A 23,056-nucleotide genomic window follows, 5' to 3' on the forward strand; every position below is an offset into this window, starting at 1 on the left:
AGCCCACATGCAGTTCGGAGTTGTTGCTGAGGAGGTTCCACTGTTCAGCACATACCGTTAAATTGGCATGCAGCCTACGCTTGTGTCCTGTAGCAGGAGGCTGCGCCGCTTTTGAAAATGTTACCGTCTTCTCACCGGAGTTACCTGGAACAGCAGGGCAGAGTCGCGTTATTTCACCTTTTGTGCAGTATTACAGGTGAGTCCGGGATTTTGTGTGGCAGTTTTATTTGTTCTACTAACGTTACACAGAAGTTTTGTGAGGGAGCCGAGTCTCTCGCGCATCATGCAGAAATCCAAGCGAACGAGCCGGCAAAACTAGCCACCACCGTGTGCTTTAAGTGGGGATTATTTGCAGTTGCAAGTTTAGCAAGTGTAGCAGGTGTCATTTAAAGAGCAAAGGAAACTTGGTTACAAGTTCACTTACACGCTTCGGAGTGGCAGCTAGCCAGCGCCACCACCACCGCGGATGATGGTGCGACCCGAGGCTGCCATAGAAACAGCCCATAGAAACCGCCGAGGAGCACACGCAATGATATTCACCCAACCTACACATGGGTCATTGCAGATTCAGTGGCAGCCATATTAGCTCATTAAACATCTTCCATCAAAGTGGCATGGTGCTATGCTATGTGTCACGCCAGCCACTTTGTCAAAATGTTGAGGAACTTGCATTTGTATCATCAGAGAAGACGATGCTAACGTTAAATGTCAGCACCTCCCAGGTTGGGATGAGGGTCAGCCACCATGTGCCTGCAGTGAAGCCTGAACTCATTATGGTTTAATCAAGGGGTGGGCAATTTCCTAACTCCACCCTGAAACACGCCAACTTTGTGCCCAGTCCTGTCGTGCTGCTGTATTACAACCTTACATCTACTCTCAAGCTGGCATGTAATATGTTTAAAGAAACCAGTAAAAATGCATGGCTGAATATGGCAATATGTGATAGCCAGCTTTTCTACACCAACTCCCTTTCGTCCACAAAAAAATAACAAAAGTTAGATGTTGATAATTAAGAAACTTGTTTGATATATATGTATAAGGAAACGCTTGTATCAAGTGTGATACTCCCTGAACAAAATACTTTGTTTGGGAAAATGATAATCACACCAAATTAAAACTTTGCAGTGCTCAGGGACAATCGATAGTTTAGTGTCCTGCCTGCATACCTGTGCTTACCAATGAGTGAATCAGGCCAGACAGTTGTCTATCCCCCACGCTGTTTCTCTTTCGTTATTTCACTTGCTTCATCTGAAGATAGGAAAAAGGATGCCTAATATGTTGACTGAACATCTTTCAGTGTGATATAATTAAATGTAACATCACCACAAACTGCATCCAAAAATCACTGAAGAGTTGAGTCAACTCTCACTAAATTTCACAAAGTTAGAATTTGTTGCAGGGCTGTGCTATTTTTTGCAACAGGGCGTCTCACTCACTTTATCCACTTGACAGTTTTCTAACTCAGTAGTGGCTGTATTTTAGCCATAAAACTGACATGTATGTAATCTATAGGTTAGCAAAAATAGGCTTCATGCCTGTCATGTTATGAGCAGATCCCAAAGTCCATTCCTAAACAGACTGTTTACTTCCTTCAGAGAGTTCAGATTAAAGAGCAGAGACAGGTGCCCATTTGTCTAGCTTCAGATTAAGTCTGCTGTACATGTCAATGAGGGGTTTGACCTTGTGCCTTTTTTGAATGCAAAATAGAGCCACACACCCTTATAGCTAATAATGTCTAGGCCTTAAAGGGGAACAAGATTGGATGTTTCTTACCTAGATGCACTGTGTGTTTCATTAAAGCTGCATTAATCCTATTTCTGGGCACTAGGGGGCAAAAAAAACCACCAAAACAAGCTAACGGACACAAAGCCACATAATATCTTCAGGATTAAACTATATATAAATGTGCATGTTCTAAAACATAAACAAGTAGCTAGCACAGGCTGTTTTTTTGGTAATAGTGGCATTATGTGTGATACATTCACATTACAGTCTTGAATTCAATGGTAATATCAAAAATAATGCAGGTTTAAGGCATAACAAACATGTTAAAGGCACTCCCATAAAACACTTGCAAAGATTTATTTGGATATTTGTGGTGTTTGGATGTTTTAAGACCTGCAATTTGTATTATGTCCGGTATGTTCCTCCTTTGCTGGCTTCCTCTCACAGGTTGATATGTGGGATTTTGTGACACTACAAGACATCATACAGCTGATCTTGGATGATCACATTTCCATGTAGTATAAATTATTGGTGTTCCTACACTTTTGCAGTACTGCCCTCTGCAGTCAGCTAGAGATGCGTATTGCATCACCTGTGTGCATGTGCGCCTTTGTGCAGCTCTATCAAGCTATCAAGTTATAAAATGTGTTTGTCAGTGTGGCTTATCAGACCTTCAAATCAACTTTTTGCACAAACGACCATTCAGTCCTTTCCGTCCTGCTCTGCACAGCTGGCTCTGCCACTTCCACCCTAACACCATCACCATTTATGTTCTGATTTCCACTTTTAACAAGACATGCTGCCCTCTGGCAAGACGCACATATGAAGACACATAAGTGGTGCATGTGAAGGTAATATTGACTAAAGTGAGAACGAGTAGCAGAGTGTCCCAGGGGAGAAATGTGTCCTTGATGCTGGGATATCTATAATCTGTTTTCTACTGTGTGTGTGTGTGTGTGTGTGTGTGTGTGTGTGTGAGAGAGAGAGAGAGAATGAGACACATCGTGTTGCATTTGCAAACCAAACTGAAAGTGTCTACAATAGCTGCTCTCTTTGAGGATATAAGGATTGCAAGAACTTAAAGCAGTTTCTTTTCTTTGTCTCTGAAAGCTCAAGAAGAAGAAGAGAAAACATTCTTATTGCTATGTCAAGATAGGCTGCATATAAGATCAGATAGACTTTGCCCTTATTCTCATCACTTTTTTATTCTGAGTTGGAGAAAACGAGGGCACGCTTATGTAAGGTTGTCGTCATGTCACCAATAAAAATTTAATACAGTCGCTATACCTCTTCCGTTACATATTCGGTGCAGGGAAAATGCTGCTTTCTTTCCTCTTACTCGGCTGTTATTTTTGCCATCTAGCCTTATCAGTGTCTCTGACAAATACATTAAGTCGTAAAATCACTTTCCTACTCGAGGCAACTATTGCACAGTAGTTGGATTCAGGTGTGGCATTTCACACATTTTATACAAGCTACTTAAGTAGAAGAGCAAATACTATGCATTATGCTTTCGTGCAGAAAGTTTGCCAAATACATTTTCATAAGGAGTGCTAGTTAAGTACCTTGCCGTGGGGCATATTTGGTGACATGCACAGTTTGGGCAATTAAGTACAAGTTTGTTTAAATGTTTTCTCAGCTCTCTGCCTCCTTACTTGATCAGCTGACTTAATTACTTGTATGAAGGATACTCTGTTTTGGGGTGATTTTAACTCCAGCAACTGAACAATAGCAAACATTAGCTTGGGGCTATATTCAGAACAGCTTCACTCCTCCTTGGGGATAGATGTGAACTGTGTGTAGTGCGGTATGTGAGATACGAGATTATTCTTCTGGAAGGAAAGCCTCCCTATAGCTTAGGTTGGCTCTTCAACTGGTGGCTCATTCAAACAATCCATCCTGTCCGACTAGGATTTTGTATTTTTTTTTTATGTTGAGGAGGGGCTGCTCTGATCTATTGGTTAACAATCAAAAGAAAGTTTCCCAAAGTAATCAAATTCTAAATAACATTAATCAACGATCAACACTTTGGCAGACTTTGACCGTGTCGTGACATTTTCTTCACCTGACCCTCCCTTACAGTGCAATCTATCCAAAATATGCTTCACAATATCTCTGTTTGCCTTCCATATAAGTGAGTGAATTGTATATTACATATTGTAACCTAACAGTCTGCTACCAAAAAAGAATACATATACAGTCATACTTTTGATTAATCATTTAAAGTAGATCCAGATTGGTCAAGCCTCCACAAGGTGCAGCCTTGTCTTAGTTTAGTTTGACAGAGAGACTCAGATGGCAGCTAGCACAGCTCTGCAAGCAACTTAACAGCAAAGATAAACTCCAGTAATATGCAAGTGAACTGTGCAGACAATTACTAATTCATGTGAATAAATACTTTGAAGAAATGCTTTTAAGAGATGCAAGAGAATACCATTTGCCAACACAATCAGAATTTACAAATGGTTTATTTTTTAACCCAGATTTCTTACTCAAATAATATTTAATTAATAGTCAATGATGTAGGATGCCACAGGTAATCAAGCATCCAGTTCTTCTCTTTGCAGCATTTATCAACTTTTTCACTTGTTTCAATCTGTTATATACGAGTAATTCCTCCTGCATTTTACATTAGCTGAGCATACTGTATTATATTCACCAGTGGAAATGAAAGTGATCATTGCTTAGCAAGCTTGAATTGTCTTATCTATTAAAGGATAGCATCACATTTTTTCAATTCTGTCTTAAAACAATCATCAGGTGCCCATATGTACATTGAAACAGTTTTTGCTTGCTGTAATCTGATCATACTGGCTATTACAAGATCCCATCCTTACGTGCTTCCAGTGGAAGTGATGGGGAACGAAATCCACAGTACTGGTTCTCTGCAAAAATACACTCCAAAGTTTGTTTGAAGCTAATATTAGGCTTCAACAGTCTGCGTTAGCCAATTCAAGTGGGTATCATCCAAAATTGCAGTCTTTTTAGTGCAGGATTCCCTCTTTGTGTTTCCACAGTGACACTGTGAAGTTGGCCAGTGACTGTGAAACTCAAAGAGGGAAGTTCTGCACTAAAGACTGCAGCTTTGGATGATACCCACTAGATTTGGCTCACTCACTCTGCTGAACTCTCATATTAGTTTCAGTTAAAGTTTGGAATACAGTTTTGCGTAGAACGAGGACTGTGGATATTGTCCCCCATCATTAACATTGGAAATGCATTAGGAAGATATCTCTTATTGGCCTGTATGAGCATGATTACAGTAATGAAAATCTCATGTTCATATGGGCTCCTGACTATTGTTTTTAGACCGACCTCAAAAAATGTGAAAGCACAGTAAACGTATGGGTTGGGTAAACTTTGAATGCTTGTTTTTGTTATCTATTAATTATTTTATCTTATTTACAGAAGTGTGTTAGCGTGTGTGTGCGAATTGAAACCAATGTATAGCCCAAAATAGCACATAAATTCAGGAATAGTGCTTCCAGAGCTGAGCATCTCCCCACTGTTGCACTGATATCTGCTGCCCTTTCTCTGTATGAGCAATATGATGACTCATTATAGGTACTCTGCAAAAAATATCAAGATTTGATATCCACAATTAAACAGTTGACTTTTGTATTTTAAATATTTATTTATAGCCCCATCTGGGCCGACATATAAAAGTGTTGAACAACAACAAATTTGTTGTGTCAATAATTAAATTTCACAAGTGGATTAATAAATATTTACAATATGATATAACTTAAAGTATTTATTCCCCAGTTTGACAAATGAGTCATACTATTATTGGTTAAGTTGTCACACCAGTCTGATTTTTTTTCCCCTAATAACTAACCTTGTAACATGAAAATGAAACATTAGTGGAAACTAGAAGCTCTGTAAAATACTGTCATGTCACAAACTTCATTCTAACGGCAGAAAGATAAGAACTGACATTTGTACTTCATACTTTAGGGGTAGGGAACTAATATTTGAGGACATTGCTTTTTAGAGGGATAGTGGCCAGAGATGGAGCTGTTTTTGGCAAAACAACAATAGAATATTTGGAGTTAGTTGCCAAGCAGCGCAGCAGGTTTTGATTCATGATGATGTCTTCCTGCTGGCAGCTTGTTGCAATTAGTGATGTGGTTGAGGGCTTTGGCAGTTAAGCGGTGTTATATTGTCTTTTGTAAATCAGTAACGTAATTCTTCAGTTTTTACTGGAATCCTGGGGACACATTTCCTCTCACTTGTGTTTCATACGTGACTTTGCTCTCGCCTCTCCTCATTCTCAGCCTTCTTTTTCTTCTCTCAGCGATGATGTCATCGTTGTGTTAGCATATCTCTTCCCTTCTTTTTTTTTTCTTTTTTTTTTTGTCTGCCGCTCTCAGTCTGTTCTCTTCATATCCCTTTGACTTTCCTCCACACGATGTTGAGCTCTCTGCTTTTGAGACGTGCCACATTTCTGACAAGTGCAGGTGACAGAGTGCATGGGTTAGTTATATTTGGACAAAGGACATACAGGCATCCTGCTTTTAATTCCCGAATTCAGGTCAGGAGGAGGAAAGCTATAAAGACAAAACAAATTCATCAATGGATCACTCACACAGTCAGCTGTGTATTATTTGTTGAGAAGCGCACCACCTGCTGTGGTGGTATCAAGCTTTGATTCTAGTCTGATACCCACAGATGTTAGATGTAGGGATATAAAATTACTTTAATGACTGACGTCACAGGCAACACCAGAAATACTCCTCACTCACTGACGCCATCATGGTATTCTTGATTTGTCACTCAATATTAGATTGATGAGTCGTCCACTCTGATAATCCCGTCTGGCATGTTTTTAATAGAAAATGTAATCTGCCATTGAGTCGAATAAGGCAATGTTTTTCTTTTCAACCAGAAAAGTATATTCCATATCAATTAGGGCTGCAGCAAACAATGTTGTTCATCATAGATAATCTGTTGATTTCATTTTACGTTAATCAATTGATCGTTAACTTTATGAAATCTCAAAAAAAAAGTTCTGATACAAGTTTTTGGAGCCCAAAGCAACATCTTTAGGTGTCTTCAATCCAATGAGTCCTGAACCCAAAGATATTTAATTTAGAATGACATAAGCAGCCAATATTAACAATTGAGAAGCTTGACCTAAAGCTGTAAGAATTAGTCGATTAATCTGTCATTCTAAATCCAAAATGACAAAAATTCACAGATTGCCGATAAGTGTTCTATCAATCGACTTATTGTTTCAGCTCTTATATCCATACAAGGTGGGATTTATTGACTTGTGTCATTTAAAAGTATTTAAAACCCTTTCCATTTGCAAAAATAAGTGTTTCTTCTTTGCTCAGTATTTAATAAAAGACTAGCATTCTCAATTTTTATAGATTTGAAAGATTTTTGATCAGAGGTGTAGTGTAAGTGCTTTTCATTTCCAACTGTTTTGATTAATAATGTTATTATCCAAACCTGTTTGCAAATGAACATGGTTGTATTTTATGTGTTTCTCCGGCAGGTGTGTGGTGCAGTCAGGTGGTGGTGCCTCAGAGGGTGAATGCTGTGCTGGGAAAGAATGTGACATTAGAGTGCAGGGTGGAGGTGGGCACGAACCTTACTCTTACTCAGAGTTGCTGGGAGCGCCGTCTGCCTTCAGGCTCTGTCACAGTGGCCGTCTACAACCCACTGTTGGGCATCTCCATCCCTCCAGAGTTTATCCATCGCTTGTATTTTCGATCACCCTCCTCTCACGATGCCACCATCGTACTGGAAAATGTGGGCTTTGCTGACGTCGGGATCTATACTTGTAAGGTCGCTACATTTCCTCTGGGAAACACTCAAGCCTCCACTACTGTCAATGTACTCGGTAAGTATGTATATTTTCACGCATATGTCTTCTATGTAAAAGAATATGTGCTCCTGTAGGTAATGTCCACTAAAGCTGAAACAAGTAGTCTATATATATATATATATATATATATATATAAGATATGACTAATGTATGTAAATAACCAATTTGTTGTCCAGTGCAATTAATATCCACTGGTATGCATTACATAGGACAAAAATTAACACATGTAAAACTTGAAAATGTCAACAAGTTTTCCGGGTTTTTCATTGCAACTTGCTTGGAATCATTCATTTGGACAGCTGAGTTTTGTTCAAGGATAGCTCAATATCATCATGATAAAATGTCAATGAAAGCTGATAATATTGAATTGTTGGCCAGGCTGAAATATGACTTGACCTCCTCAACCTTGTCATCGTCTAATATTAGTCCATGTATTAAAGGACCTTTAAGCAATACCAGGTTCCAATCCTGTGTTTTGAATTTTTCTAAAGGGATTACCTTTTTTGTTTTTCTTTGGATCACAGGTTGTCACTGCTGGCAGACAAACACAGTGCGTGTGTGTACTCACTCAATCCGTTTACACAGAACAGATCACAGGGGGGTCTAGAGCTGCTGATAATGGGTTGGGTTGTGTTGTAGTGGAATGACATAAGTGTAGAGAATGCAGTAAAAGAAAACTGGCATTGATAAAACAGAAACGAAATGTGAACCTTTCAACAGTGCAATTAACTCAGTTCAAATGTGTCTCCTGTCTTATCTCTGCTCACTCTCTGAATCACAGTGGAGCCGAAGGTCTACGTGTCTGCAGGTTCAACTGCTCTGATCGATGGTGGCAATGACACTGTGGTGGCCACCTGTATTGCTGAGCGGGCCCGGCCCCCTGCTGAGGTGTCCTGGGAGTCCAACCTTTTTGGCCAGTCAGAAGTGCAGCTATTTGACGAAGTCAACGGCACGACCAGCACACAAGTGAGCTACCTCTGGCAGCCCACACGTCACGTCCAGGGCCACACACTCACCTGTGTGGTCCGCCACCCGGCTCTGCAGAGTGACTTCAGGATCCCCTACCAGCTCAATGTGCAGTGTGGGTGCCTTATGAGTGGCTTTTTGGGATAACCTATTGACAGTTGAAAAAGAAGCTTCATAGTAAATATGTTTAATTTAGATTCTGTCCTGCTATAAGACTTTCATGTGGTATTTTTAACACATCAGTGAAACAATCACTAGAAAAAAATGTTTTTAAGATAAGTGTTGCTAAATCTATTAGACTGATCGGGCTAGAATAAACTGGCAGGCCTAAAGCGAGTAGATTAAAGGGTGCAGTAGAGTCTATACCACGAAATGGGGTCCAAGAGAAGGCTCCCTGCTGTCAATTGAAGGGGGGACAAAGTAGCTATTTCCCTGCTCCCCTCCTTTACTTTCCTTGAACATTTAAACGCTGTATTTAGCAGAAAGTACAGGCGGACAATCTTAAAAGTAAAGCTATTTGGTTTCCAACTGCAGTCAGTTGATGATGCTTGGCCTTGTCAGTGTTGACGTTTTATTTATTTGAAGCACTTCAACAACAATTCACTTTTGAAAACCGCTGAATCGACAGAGATGAAGTCAAGGACAATCCATGCAGGCTCCTTACAGGTTTTAATCATGGTTTAAGAAAGGCTGTCCTTGGTGTTTTCCTTGATTTTTAAATATCAAAATCTGTATTTCTTTAAGCTTTTCTATGTCAATACATGTCTGTGTGTGCTCCTAAACTGTCAAAAGTGAAAGTGTTTTCTGTCAGTAAGCCCCGATAGATGGGTCTCTGAGTACCAGCTGCAAATAGACTTGGTGAAGGGGGTACTATTACCTCCTTGAAAATCTTTTTTGTTTGACAGATGTATTCAACTTTGGTCTGACGTTCGGTCCAACGGATAGCAACTGCAAAGGGTTTTGTGCTTCAATATGTGGCACAGCTAAAACGGTTTAGGAATAGTGTTGATGATTTGGTTTGAAATTGTAAAAACTATCATGGCATGCGAGTTATGACTATTTGCTGCTCTGTACACTGTACTATGTTTTTGATTTTATAGATGACCAAACAGCTTAGTGCATATTTGGAGGACACAGGCTCATATGGAGTCTGAGGTTGGTCATGGCCTAGAGACATAACGCTGCACACAAACTACCCATGCTGTCATCTTGCATGCGTTTGCTGATGTAAAGCACTCTACCAGAATTATCAATATAATATCACAACAGAAATAATTTTCGAATATGAAAATTTACCATGGTATAACAGGTACTGCACAGACTGACCAGCATTTCTGCTCTAAACTTGTTAGATCTCTGGCCAGTTTGTAGTGATATCTCAATTATTTGTCTTTTTTTTTTTTTTCTTCTCTAGTTGCTCCTGATATCTCAGTTGTGGGCTATGATGGAGACTGGTATGTGGGTCGGGAAAATGTTCAAATGACGTGCAAAGCCAACGCAAACCCACCAGCTCATCACTTCAGATGGATCAGGTGTGTGTTCACCTTTGGCTCAGGATCTGTCAGAGTTGTAGTTTGAGAAATCAGCTCTGTAAACTTAAATTGCTGTTTTTACAGACTAGTGAAGGCTAAATAAATGATCTGTAGAGTAATGTTGGATTTACTTTTCAAATATTTTCAAATATCTTTTATTCATCCAAAACCTTCAAGTCATTGTATTGTGTCTGTTTGTTTCTGACTGTCTCTTGTGTATCACAGATTGGACAGTGAAATGCCAGAAGGGGTGGAAATAATGAACAGCACTTTGCTCTTCCTGCGTCCCCTCCAGCGGAATGACTCTGGAGTTTACAGGTGTGAGGTTGCCAATGACATCAACCTCCGCAGTCGGGATGTGCGCATTCTCATACAAGGTGAGCGGAGCACACACACCGGCACACAGCTGACTCCTATTGCCTGCTCTTCCCTTAGGAAGCACTGTGCGTCCGCGCACGTCATGGAGGATATCGCTGCCTGTGACATTGTCCTTCAAGCTGAAATGTGACACTGTATCACTCTCGCCCATTCTGTACATACTGACAGTCTATCAAGCATTTACCCACGGTACAGTGTGTTGGCACTGATAGTATTTGACCCTGAGATTTAGTCTTAATTGCATTCTGATTAGCTTTGATTAACAGTAGGTCTCCAGATGTTCAAAAGGGGATTTCCTGGGCTAAACAGCTGCAAATATTTAAGGCCCCTTTAGACCACAGAGCAGAGGCAGTGCACTGTCCTCTTGGCTTGGCATCTAAGTATGTCATGTCTCTCTGTTGTGTATGATGAGCATGTTCCTCTGGTTTCACAAAATCTGCCTTGTCTGTGGAAGCTCTCTTCCTGAATGAAGTTCTGATTATGATGTGATTTTCTTTTACATCTTTCTTGCTTCCTTTCTGTGTTTCTTTTATTTCTGCATGTGTCATGCAGTAAGAGGCAAAAGCCTGCAGCCTGACTGTGAGATGATGTCCCAGATTCATAAAACATTAACTAGTTCTTTTCAACTCCTATTTATTATTTATCATCCATATTTCATTTTCCTTTGAGAGGACCTGTACGGGTGTGTGCAAGCTTACACGTGTTAGTGTACTCATCGTTTTGTGTGTGTGTTGCTGTGTGTGTACTCGCATATGTCAGTTCACTGCCTCTGTATGGAGTTATACGATTCATATACTTTGAGACTACAAACCTTCAGGCTCATGTTTGTCATCTCTCAGATGTGAATCTTTTCCTCACATCTGGCCTGGCACTGAGGTTAAAGTGGCAGAGCAATTTTGCTGCACCATTAAAGCTTTTAGACTTTTAGACCCTAGATTCTTTCCAGTACTTTAGCTCCTTCTGATTATGGCTTTTGGCTTTTCTGCTGTGTGGGCATTACCCCTAATCCAGATCATTTTAAAGTTGTTCTAATGGTGGTGTAATAAAATGGTGGCAATGCATCATTATACTCACAAAATAGGGTCCTAAATGCATATTCTCATTAAATTTAAGCATGCAATATACAAAATCATTTGGTTATGCACTTTTAAATCATAAACTTTAGGAGACCCCCTGATACCATTTGGTTTCTCTCTCTGAAGTCCTGTCATGAAGTCACATATTTGCTCTCTACATGTAGTAATGCTATGATTTAACAGCAACATTTGCAAATAGTTTTCACATTTTTTATCTAACCCACTGGTCTTTTTTGGTTTTGTTTTTTTTGTTGAATAATAATGGAGTTGTAGTTGAAATTGAATGCAGTGTCAACAACAAATAAAACTGCAGAGACTTCCACAAAGATAATATTAATCACGTCTGGTGTGGGGGATTGCACAGAGGTTTCTAGGCTTCTGGTCACCCAATGAGTGTATATATAGAAATGCTGATATGTCTTTATTTGTTCTACAAATATGTCTAACACATTTCAATATGCCCATTTGACTCCATCTGCATATTTTGACCACGAGGTTAGGAAACTTGTTTAAGGGGTTTTAGTCACTAAAAATGATTTCCTCTGCCAACAAAGCAAGGAATGACTTGCTCACCTGTTATAGGTGGTGACTGGTTCAAAAACATCATTGGCCATTGCTACAATGCACTCTATGAAACTGCATTGACATAAAACTAACTGTGAAGCAAAGTCACATTCTGAACCAAGTAATACTAAATTATGACATGCCACCAAGGCAATACTCTAGCTACCAGTTGAAAATGAATGAGAAAACTGTTTACCTGTAACCAGGTTTCAGTAAAAGCTGGAAGACTAGTGATTCCCCCACAAAGCAAGCTGAAAGCTGTTTGCATCCTCTGTAGGTCGAATAACTGTAGCCTTCAACAACAATAGGTGATGAGACGAGTAGAGAAGCCAACAGCAGGCGCAGTTTCACAGAGCTATTATTGACCTGGAGATACAATCGTGACAAGATGGAGATGAAACATTACGAATGTTCAGGCCTCTGTAGAAACATTGGCATATGTGACCTTGGTTACATGTGACTCGATTTTAGTTGTGTGCATGATTGGATATCCAGGTGCAAAGCACTGCCTCTGGCAGCTAGAAGAAATACAATAGATTTTCAATTACAGCATTTAAGGACTTTTGTTGTGCCCTCCATGTTAAGTTCCTGTTGTAGTTGTACCCAAATCCATTCACTCAAGTTCTTTCATGTTTTTATTACTTATGTACAATATTCTCTATTCCGTAGTCTTCAATTTCCTCAGTAGCCTTTGGTTTGTTATTGCCGAGCCTCAACATTTTTAGAGATATACTTGTCTTTCAAATGTATTGATAAAAAACCTAAAATAGTGCTTCAATACTCAGAACTGTACTCAAATAGCATTTTGTTAACAAGAAACAAAAATGCTAATGCAGAACATTTGCATGCAAGATTTCTTACATGTTACTTGTTAAATTATTGAACTCCTGATAACACGGCCTGCTTTGACCAAAGAATACTTGTAATTTTAGTTAATGATGTAAAGGGGTAGTGAATACTTGTTTGAGCCATTTTACATCTGTAATTACTGTGAATAGTGGGTTTTATTTTGGGAGAATATTAGACATTACTATCTTGTAGTGACCATTTGAAAAACCTCTTTCTTTTAATGGGAGCACAGTTCAGACCTTGCTTGTGACTAATCAGTGTGATAAGACTGTACCCACAAGCTCTGAAGAATTGGCAATGCAAACCTGAGGCTGCTGCGAGCATGTAGTTCAGTATGTGTGGTAGTTTAGTCAATGTTTTGGTCTACCTATCCCTACTTAGTGACATGCTGATGTAGTTGGCATTGACATTCTCTGCTTCTCTGTCTGTTCATCTCTCCCTTCCACCCTCTATTCCCCTCTCACCCTCCTTCCCTCCATTAGATCCTCCCACCATGCCTTCCACCATTACTGCTCCTGTCCTAACTGGCTCTGCCTCCTCCACCTTAGTGGATGATAAGGGGCATGTCCTTCTCAGCTCCCCCACACTTGAAGCCCTACCTGAGAGTAATCTTGGTTCCATAGTGGGTGGGGCTGTGGGCGGGGCCTTGTTCCTGCTACTGCTGCTGTGTTTGGTTGGCGTGTGTTACCTACGGAAACAGCAGACCTTCCACGGGAACTACTACACCAAGCAGTACTTGGGCCCCAATGACCTCCAGAAAGCCCCCACGCAGCACGAGCTCCACCCTACCAAAGCTGGCAGCAGCTCCCACCATCAGGACCACGATCGAGAGGAGTGGGGCGACCGCCAGCTCAAACATGAGCGTGACCGCCGTCACCGTAGCAACTACAACGGAGAGGAGTATCCCTCTAATGGCTACACTAGGGCAATGAGGGAGAGCAGTCACCACAGCCATCAGCAGAATCACCACCGTGAACACACACAGTATTCTAGTCCACGACAGGCCAGATGTGCCAGATACCCTCTTTCCCCTAAACCACAGGGAAATGGCTCCCCCTACCTGTCAGATGACTGCTACGATAGCGGGCCCGAGGGTGACTATGTCTCTCACACAGATGGGTCTGTCATCTCACGTAGGGAGTGGTACGTTTGACAAGTTACCTGGTCCTGCAGGAGCAGAAGTACGACAGAAACCAGAGGGTTTCATTTGTGAAATTAGGAAGAAACGCATTATTTCTATTCTGTACGCACATGCACACTTCTACTAATCTCTATTCTGTAGTTCCCTTGTTTTGTTCAAGCGTCCTGGTCAACACTTGAGATATAATGTTTCTGTTCTTGATGTGGGCAGACTGTGGACTGCACGGCCACTTCGACAGTCAACATCTACATGCCTAAAGAAATGGGCATGTCACTAGTTTGTGTGTGTAGAGACTAACTAAAGATCATGATGTATGTGCTGTCTCTGCCTTACTACATGGACTGCCAATGTATTTAGCATTACTAATGTCTTTCAGTTGAGTGGAAGCCCTGGGGGCTTACAGACCACATGTGGTTGTTGTAGAAGAAAGTTTTGTTTGTTTGTTTCTACAAAATCAGCCTTCTGAGGCAATGTGACACTTGCTCATTTGTATTTGTATGTAGATATTGCTTATACTGATTTGTTTAAAAGACCTCTGACCTCTGAATATGATTGGCTGATATTCAAGAATGGTACAGAACCCATGACTGGAAGTAAATCCATGAAATTCAGATGGTCGCAGATCCTTTTTCCAAAACTCAGTAGGACACCACAGAGGCATAAAGGCTAATTTAAAAAGATGATTTATCTCACCGAGAAATCAGAATTCCTTCGTGACTGGTGACCTCTCCACACTGATTCATGGTCATAAGACGTATTGCACTGCCTTTTGCAAAACTTTATAATGGACGACCTCATCATTTCTTTTCTACTAAAATGTCTCCCCTTTATGTAACTTGCCATGATGGGAGACGTTTGAGCTTGAGGACTTGACCACTGATGTCCTAGCAGTGTCCTTTTTAAGACTGATGGCCTAGAGTGGGAACCTTAAGAGCATTTCTACTGTATGTCCTCGGCTCATCTCTTATCCCCAGGAGGGAGGGATGGAGAGAGGGCAGGCAGGGAGGCCTGCATGAATGAGGCACAGTCCACTGTAACAACAGACTGGGTTCATCAAACAGCCAAGCCTTGATATGCAAATGTGCTACAAAATTCTGCAAGTTTAAAAAAGCTGGAATAATGTTACTTCTGTTTAACCTTTTTTAACATTTGTGCGACTTTTTTGGCGTAAGTTGTCCTCTTCAGTTAGCTACAAACACATTCTCTGGTCTTCTAGCAGATGATAATAACTCTGGCACCACACCAGCTCTCGGAGGTTTAGGAGTGTTATCAGCAGGGGCATTGTTTAAAGCAGGCTACTGTATGGCAGCCACCATACACTGGCCTCCTAGTCACAAAGTATTTTGTTACACAATGAAATCATTCAAGAGAGCAGCCAGCGCACCCGACCACAAATAACCATGATGGACTAATTACACTACTGAGTAATCTCTAGAAACAAGACATGACTGTGTCACAGTTACAATCTGAGGCATTAATAGGCTTATTGTTGCTTATCCATGTGTGTAACTGCACGCTCTAATCATGTTCACCAGTTCTTTTAAATCAGCATTTGTTATTACTACCACAGTAAAATATACATTATGTAGACAAATCAGGTTTTTTGTGATGGATGTGCCGTCACTGTCACCTGTGGTTATTAAAACCTTCTCTCAGTTTGTTATCCTCAGTGCAGTGCTTACACTCCAGAGGGGACAGACAATATTTTGTTGCACTGATCATAAAACCTTTCATAATTATCCTTTGAGTAGCTATAGAATAATACCCCCTGTGTTTTTCTTTCTAAGAAGGATTTCAGGCTGGATTTACAATCAAATCTGTATTCATTTGTTAGCAGCCACATTTTATCGCTAATCTCAAACATTGTGCAGTAAACCAAGTACTGTGATTTGAACTGAGGAGGAAGTGTACATTTCAGTATCAGTGGGTTATGGAGCCCCTATAGTTCAGGTGTCAAACTTAGATAAAGCTATTATAGGTTGAAAGATACATTTCAATTTTTGTATGTGATCCGGTACACACATGTAAAATCTAAAACTATTTTGGCACATGCACCGATTTACCAGACAGCATGGAGGAGATCCAGCAGTGTCTTTCATGTACACTAGTGTTTGTGAATACATGCCAACTTAAGTAGTATGATCACCTATACAATATTTTCTGCCAGATGCCAAATATGTTTAACTTGTATGTATAAATATGATGACGACAGTGTCTCTCATAAGTATTGCTGACTAGCTAACAACTGATTATAAGCTTATATAAATGACTATCGTATCACTGTTGTATACAGGGTCTTGTAGCCTGAAATAGAAGTGAAAAGATGCTTTAGGCCACTTTAATATTACAGTAACAGTCGCCAAAATGGGAAATAGTTATATTGTTATGAACCCTGACTAATTATTTGTCAGGGTGTGAATTTTGTGCAGCGAATAGGCTGCAGTTCTCATAGTGAGATTTGATAATGTGCCACTGTAACTTGCAAGCAGAGAATATGACCCCTATACTGCAATTCATGTTGTTTCAACCGCTGTGCAGTACATTAGAACTAATTTATCTCCATAAACAGAAGCTTCCCCTACCAATCATTACTTTAAGTTTCGGTTCACTCCAATTACATTACAGAATTCTTCTCTTCAAAGAAGACACACTGCTAGAGGTGTACAGGAAGTTTTGGTTTAATGTGTCTAGGTTTTGAGATTTACAATATATCTCATCTAAAACACTCTGGATAATTTACAGAATGCGCAATTTCTTAGTTAGATTTAAGTTCCAATGATAGAAATTCTACTGTGTGGATCACCCGAAGTAGCTAGACCAATGTTTCTGTAACCTTTTTCTGTTGTGGAGATTGAAACCTGAGAGCAATATCTCAGAACCTGGGTTAATAAATCCAAAACTATCTGCATTGTTCCAGTGAGAATATATGTTTCTTTCTAATTTGGGTGAACTGACCCTTTAAATGGGAGTGTCCAAAATGTCCAGTGTGTCCAGTTGGCAATTTCTGAACTACAAAACCTCATTTAGCTTGCTTAATTAAAAGTACGTTTTTTGGGGGTGGGCGTGCTGCTGACACCTATTCATTCTTTCTTTTCTGGTCACTTTAACATAAAAGCAGAGAATAACAGGAAGCAGCCTAATCCCCCTTCTTGTGTTTGCTTCTATGCACTAAGACGGAAATTCCACTAATCAATACTAGTTTTTGCTTGACTCGTCAGTTTGCAGCCCCGCACCTGGATTAATGAAGTTCTTTTGTACTGTGACATTTTGTATAGAGATCAGTCATCAATATCTTTACCTTGAGAAATGTCCTCCACTTTGGGTTGAGAAATACAACTAGTGCCTTAGATACCTAGAAGAAGAAATGTTTTTGTAATATTGTTTATGGATGTAAGACCCTGTTTTGTTGCTCTGTGAGATTTATTTGTTGCCTTTTTGTTTAGATTTTCACTGCATACTGTGTGTTAGGAGGACTCCACAGTGCCATATTCACTTTTCTGCCCTTGTCACCATGACGGTTAATGACGCAGTATATTTGCAAACCTAGAGGCATTACAACACACACAAAAAGACAAAAGCTTGAATGAATTTTGATGTAAAATGAGTTAAATCATCTCTACTTCACAGGTATCTGTCAGGGTTTTTTTGCTTTGTGTAGAATCACTGTTGTTCAAAGGAGTAAAAAAAAAAATACCTTCAGTCTTACATTGTCAATGAAAAGCACCTTGTGGTCATGTTTGTTTTTTGTATATACAGAAGAAAATGTAAGTTTATGGAATGGGAAAAAAAATATTTATGTCAGTGACAACAGTGGAGCATTATTTTGTCAACCTTTTTGAGATACTTTAGTTCAATAAAGCACCTTAGCACCTGTGAATAATTTTCTCTGGGGGTTTTTAAGCTTGCCATTACTCAGACTGCTCAGTCTCAGCCTCTTTGTGCTTCTATAAATGACATCATCTCTAGCTCCCTAACATAATGCCACACACACATACACACCCCCTCCCAATCCGGTGCGCACATGTGGGACATGATGTAATTCAAAATGTTTCCTCACTTCACCTTATCTTCATTACTCTTCAGTGTCCAAGAATGCTGCTCCTGTCCACTGTGATCTCTCTCGTCATGGGGAGGTCCGGCACTTCCTCTGCTCTCTCTGTGCCCTCCTCACCGGTCCTAGTTTGCTTTGTTTCAGGACAGAAAGGCCCTCGCTCTCCCCTACCGCTCGTCTCCTTTGTGAATCCCCCCCCCCCCTGTGTTTTTCCCCCACTGTCTACCAGCTGGTAAAATTAAACGCTGAGTGTTTATGTCTGGCCCAAAGTCCCCACTCTCCAGCCCATTGACTGTCCCCATGGCAACAAGCTCATCTGGAGCTGCTGATGGGGGCTGTCTTCCTACAAGCTCTACCTGGCCACAGAAAGCGGAGGGAGAGGGGATGCGGGGGGCTTCGCGGAGTTTAACTGTGCTGCTGTGAAAGGCAGAGCAGAAAGAGAGAATTAGCTACTGGAATTGAAAATGGCCCATTACGCCCCGCTGCACCACAGAGAGCTCCTCCGGCTATAAGGACATATCACGCTGATGTGACCTTGACACTCTTTAGCTTGGACTCCAGGTCCTCAAGACACACTTCCCCTGAAAGTCTTTATTCCAGATGACCTCTCTGTCTTCTATAGAGCTTATCATGGCCACAGCAGTCGTCGTCATTCTGACCTTGAAACAGGGCATGCTCAGTCTGAGAATACATGGTGGAGCTCACAAAAGTGAAGCAGTTCAGTTGTAGTAAAGATGTCAGCCGGCGACGCTTGAATTAGTTTGAGACGCTCCTGTAGAAGATCAGTGGGTTTTGGTTTTTGCCTACGACACAACAGTTTCCAAGGATACTTTTCACAGCACACAAAAGAGTGAGGATGCAGCGCTGGCGCCTGTGTAAGAGAGAGACTTTGATATTAGCTCCCCAGTAGAGGATCAAGACTGTCACCATCATTGAGCTAAACATATTGAAATAGATGTCAGACAAAAATGACAGGCCACCTACCGCTCTAACCTTCCTCCCCCCTTCCTTCCATCTGCTCCCTGTGGGGTCTGTTGTCTGGGCAATAGCATGACCCTTGACCCTGCTGTTGAGGTTTTAATACAGGAATGAGTGTGTGGGGGGGGGGTTGTCTTGCCATCACTCTTGCCCTCACTTCTCTTCATGTCACCGAGGTGTGCTGTATTTAATTCATGATGACCTCGTCGTGCATCAGCATGCACTTTTCCTGGCTTCACAGTGATGGTGCGTGTGTGTGTGTGTGTGTGATAAAGTGCTGAAGTAGGAGAGACCGAAAGAGCCTTGCACTGGAGCCAGATCCCAGTTTGGGGACAGTTGATCCACCACTAACACCACTAATCCAACCCCCTCCAGGATGGATGATACTTGAACCAATGAAATGTTTAAATGGGAGAAAAACACCAAAACAGAACAGGCGTATATATATTTCTGCATATAATTGTTCCAAATAACCTTGACTCATATTTAATAAACTCATAAAGTTATACTTAAGGTGATGCATGCATTGTGGGTTTAAAGCAGGTTTTATTCCTTGTCACATTATGAATGTCTGTCACCAGGCATTAGAGCAGGCAGCTTGATGAAGTGCATTTTTAAAAGAATTTTGATGAACTCAAGAGGTTCTTTTCAATGTTCAGCAGCCATCAAAGGTAATCGAACTGTTAGAGGACAGCGTGAAGGGAGGAGCGGGGAGAAGGGGGGAGGGGGAAAAATAGGAAGAAGTGGCTTTCAGGGGTGAGCTCAGAAATCCCAGCTTGTTCAATCTGCATCATAATTGAACTGTTATTTAGGATTCTCATCTCAGCACATTATTGATTTTCTTTCCCACCTCAATAGCTAAATCAACTGGAATGGACCATCACACACTTTGTTTTTTGTTTAGTTTTTTCCAGCCCGGTCACCTTTTGTCCTCCAGTTCCTTCAGTGGTCCACAATCACAGTTTTACACATTACTGCTGATTGGCCAAAGCTCGCCTTTCTGTGAGTTTAAAGCATCTTAATCACAATTAATCCTAATCCCCTCAGTGGACAACATGGAGCATATGCAAGCATATGGTCAAACAAAGCTAATTCAACAGACATTACAATGGCATCTAGACCTCGACACACACAAAAAACAGAGGGAGGACAATATAGAGACATGGATGGATGGAGGGAGGTGAAGATGTAAAGTGAACAATGAGTAAGTAATAGAGTTTCAAGATGCAGGACTTCCAATTGAAATAAATTCAACTGTAGCCACCCCATCCCTATTATACATATTAGTTATAGCTGAACATACATATTATCTAATACAGACACAAGACACTGTGCAAACAACATCCATTAAAAAAAACAAATTTGACAAAGATTGCTCTGGCAGCAGTTTGTAGTTTTTGAAATGGGACTGGCTTCAAAAAAACAGTTGGGAAATACATTTATTCACTCTCTTGTTGAAAGTTAGATTAGAAAAGTAGTGCAACTTTCATGTTTCTACAATAAATAGGTATGAAGCTACAGCCAGCAGGCGGTTAGCTTAGCTTAGCATAAAGACTGACAGCAGGGGCCTCTGTCCAAAGTTAACACCTGCCTACCAGCACCTCTAAAGCTTACTAATTAACATGTTTTGTCTTGTTTGTTTATTCTGTACACAAGCTGAAATGTAAACATTTTATGGTGGGGTTATGTGTTGGTCTTGGATTAGTGCGGTGACTTGGCTAAGCTAAGCTAACCGACTGCTGGCTGTAGCTTCATATTTAACGGACAAATATGAGAGCGATATCAATCTTCTCATCTAACTCTCTGCAATAAAGTGAATAAGCGTATTGATATAATAAGCGTGCTGATTTTTGACACAGCCATAACATTATATTCCTGTCACTTGCTAATCAAACAAGTTTGCTTATGTATCAATTTCTTTTCTGTTGCTATTCTATCAATAACCAACTATCATATTCAGAGGCTTTTATGGTTCCTTTTCTTTTGGCATCTGCGTCCCTCCATCCTCTTTTTTTTTCTAAGAAGTTTCAAACCCGGTTAAGAGCCACCTTTCCTCTCCAGAGTAACAAGGAGGACAGAAGACACACAATGACACTCTGCAGTTTGTACTCTTCAGAACAAAATGTGCTCCAGTTAACAAAACTCTTTAACATGTTGCAAGTTTAAAACCTCAAAAATACACACGCCCTCCCAAAACACATCAACACAATTAACAAAACATCAGCTGTAACATTCTTTGCCTGCTAAATAGTGCAAGGGACAAAATGGCAGACGCTTTCACTGCCCTTGCCTGTAGATGGTGACATTGATACATTATGTCCTGTCATCCGCAGGCCTACACTGATGTGGCTGTCGGTCTGCAAATGGATTATACGGGCCGGGCCTGTTTAAAGTGTTTCGCATCAACGACAGTGTGTCCTTCCCTGAATATGATGAGATCATTGACAGCAGGCCTTTGACCCCCTCATGTTGATGTTATTGTGTTTGTTGTATACTGAAAGTCTTTCTCCACTCTGTCTCAGACCAGTCTCAAGCAGAGAGGTCAAACTCCATCGCTGTGGCCGGAGCTGTGATGGGCGCAGTCCTCACCCTCTTCCTCATCGCTGTCTTCATCATCGTGATCCTCACAGCTCGCAAGGCCCCGCCACCAGCCTTCACTGACAAAGTGTAAGTCTGACAAATAATTCATGCCGCAGAACATGCTCGTCTGGTTAATTAATGACATGATACCTTGTGAGGTTGACTGAAGCCCACCGGTGGGTTCAGAGAGTTGCTCCTTCCTCCTGCGGAGAGTGCTGCAGCGGTGCACGCCCTGGAGCAGGGAGGCTGCAAGACAAGGTTGAGGGGTGGCAGATAATTGCTGTCTTGGCAGCAAGCCCTTGTCCTATTTTGTTCAGTCTGTTCATATAGCGCACCAGCACTCATGTTAATGTTAAAGCGAAGAAGAATAACTTTGAGGTTCAATTATATACCACAGGAGCTGGGTCACACTCCGCTGTGTGTATGTGTGTGTGTGTGCACGCCCTTTGTTTTGTCTGTCTCTGTTGTGTATGTTTGGAGTACAGAATTACAGTACTGAAGACGATCTTTTAGGGTTAGGGTGGAATGGATGAAACCTTGTGTGTTTGTTTTGATTAACTCTGCTTCTATTTAACATTTAAGTCCACCTAGAAACATAAAGGTGTACTTTATGTGTCCAATACATGCTGATCAACCTTCTACCCTTGCAAATCATTATTATGAACCTGTAGACCATATCTGCAAGGTTGCAGGTTGATCCCCTCATCCATCCCTGTTAGTGTGTCACTGAGCATGCTCACTCCGGGGAAACACAGTTAAATGCATCACGCATGTCATGTCTCTAAGAAGGCATCTAGCTGCTGAATAAATGTTATTTTTACTCAGGGTGCTCAATCAAATGTCTTGTCAATGGCAAATAAGTCAATGATGTATGAAAAGGGTAATGAAACTGGCTGGATATACAAGTTGCAGTTTATAATCCCAATTTCAGTGACAGCGCCCTCCTCTGTGAAATTTGAAAGACATTTACTTCAAACTGACCAATTATGTGACAATATGTTATAATAGCCCACCTCCAGACACCGCTCGCTGTCTGAACACCTGCAGAAAACAGCATGAAGTGAGGGGAAAACACTCACACACTTGTGCAGGTGTGTGGGCCCTGCACCACTACACTGACACTACAGGACGGTGTATCTAGCCATGTGTTGGTCTGTGGTCAATGCCACGACAAACTTAGCATCTTAAGTGTGACCGTGGCTTGAAGTCCCAGTGGGATGTCGGGGGGTGGACGCAGGAGAGGGACCTCTCCTTCATCACACACGGACGTGAATGTAGGACAGCGCGTCACTGAGAGCACTAACTGGAATCTCTTACCGCTTCTCATCCCGAGTATGAAAGAGAAGAGCAGCATCAAGTGATATACAGTGTTAGAAAATC

At 41.0% G+C, this 23,056-nt stretch overlaps 1 protein-coding gene across 1 annotated transcript; it reads left to right on the top strand.

Moving 5' to 3' along the window:
• Positions 1–14,079, top strand: nectin3b (nectin cell adhesion molecule 3b). The gene is made up of 6 exons (XM_070917900.1): positions 1–196; positions 7,229–7,576; positions 8,343–8,642; positions 9,942–10,059; positions 10,285–10,436; positions 13,409–14,079. Exons 1-6 carry the CDS (start codon positions 118–120, stop codon positions 14,077–14,079), a joined length of 1,668 nt encoding a protein of 555 aa, XP_070774001.1. The 5' UTR covers positions 1–117.
• Positions 14,080–23,056: the final 8,977 nt, after the last annotated feature.

Source organism: Enoplosus armatus, chromosome 13, assembly GCF_043641665.1.
Source record: "Enoplosus armatus isolate fEnoArm2 chromosome 13, fEnoArm2.hap1, whole genome shotgun sequence".
In the NCBI taxonomy this organism is placed as follows: Eukaryota; Metazoa; Chordata; class Actinopteri; order Centrarchiformes; family Enoplosidae; genus Enoplosus; species Enoplosus armatus.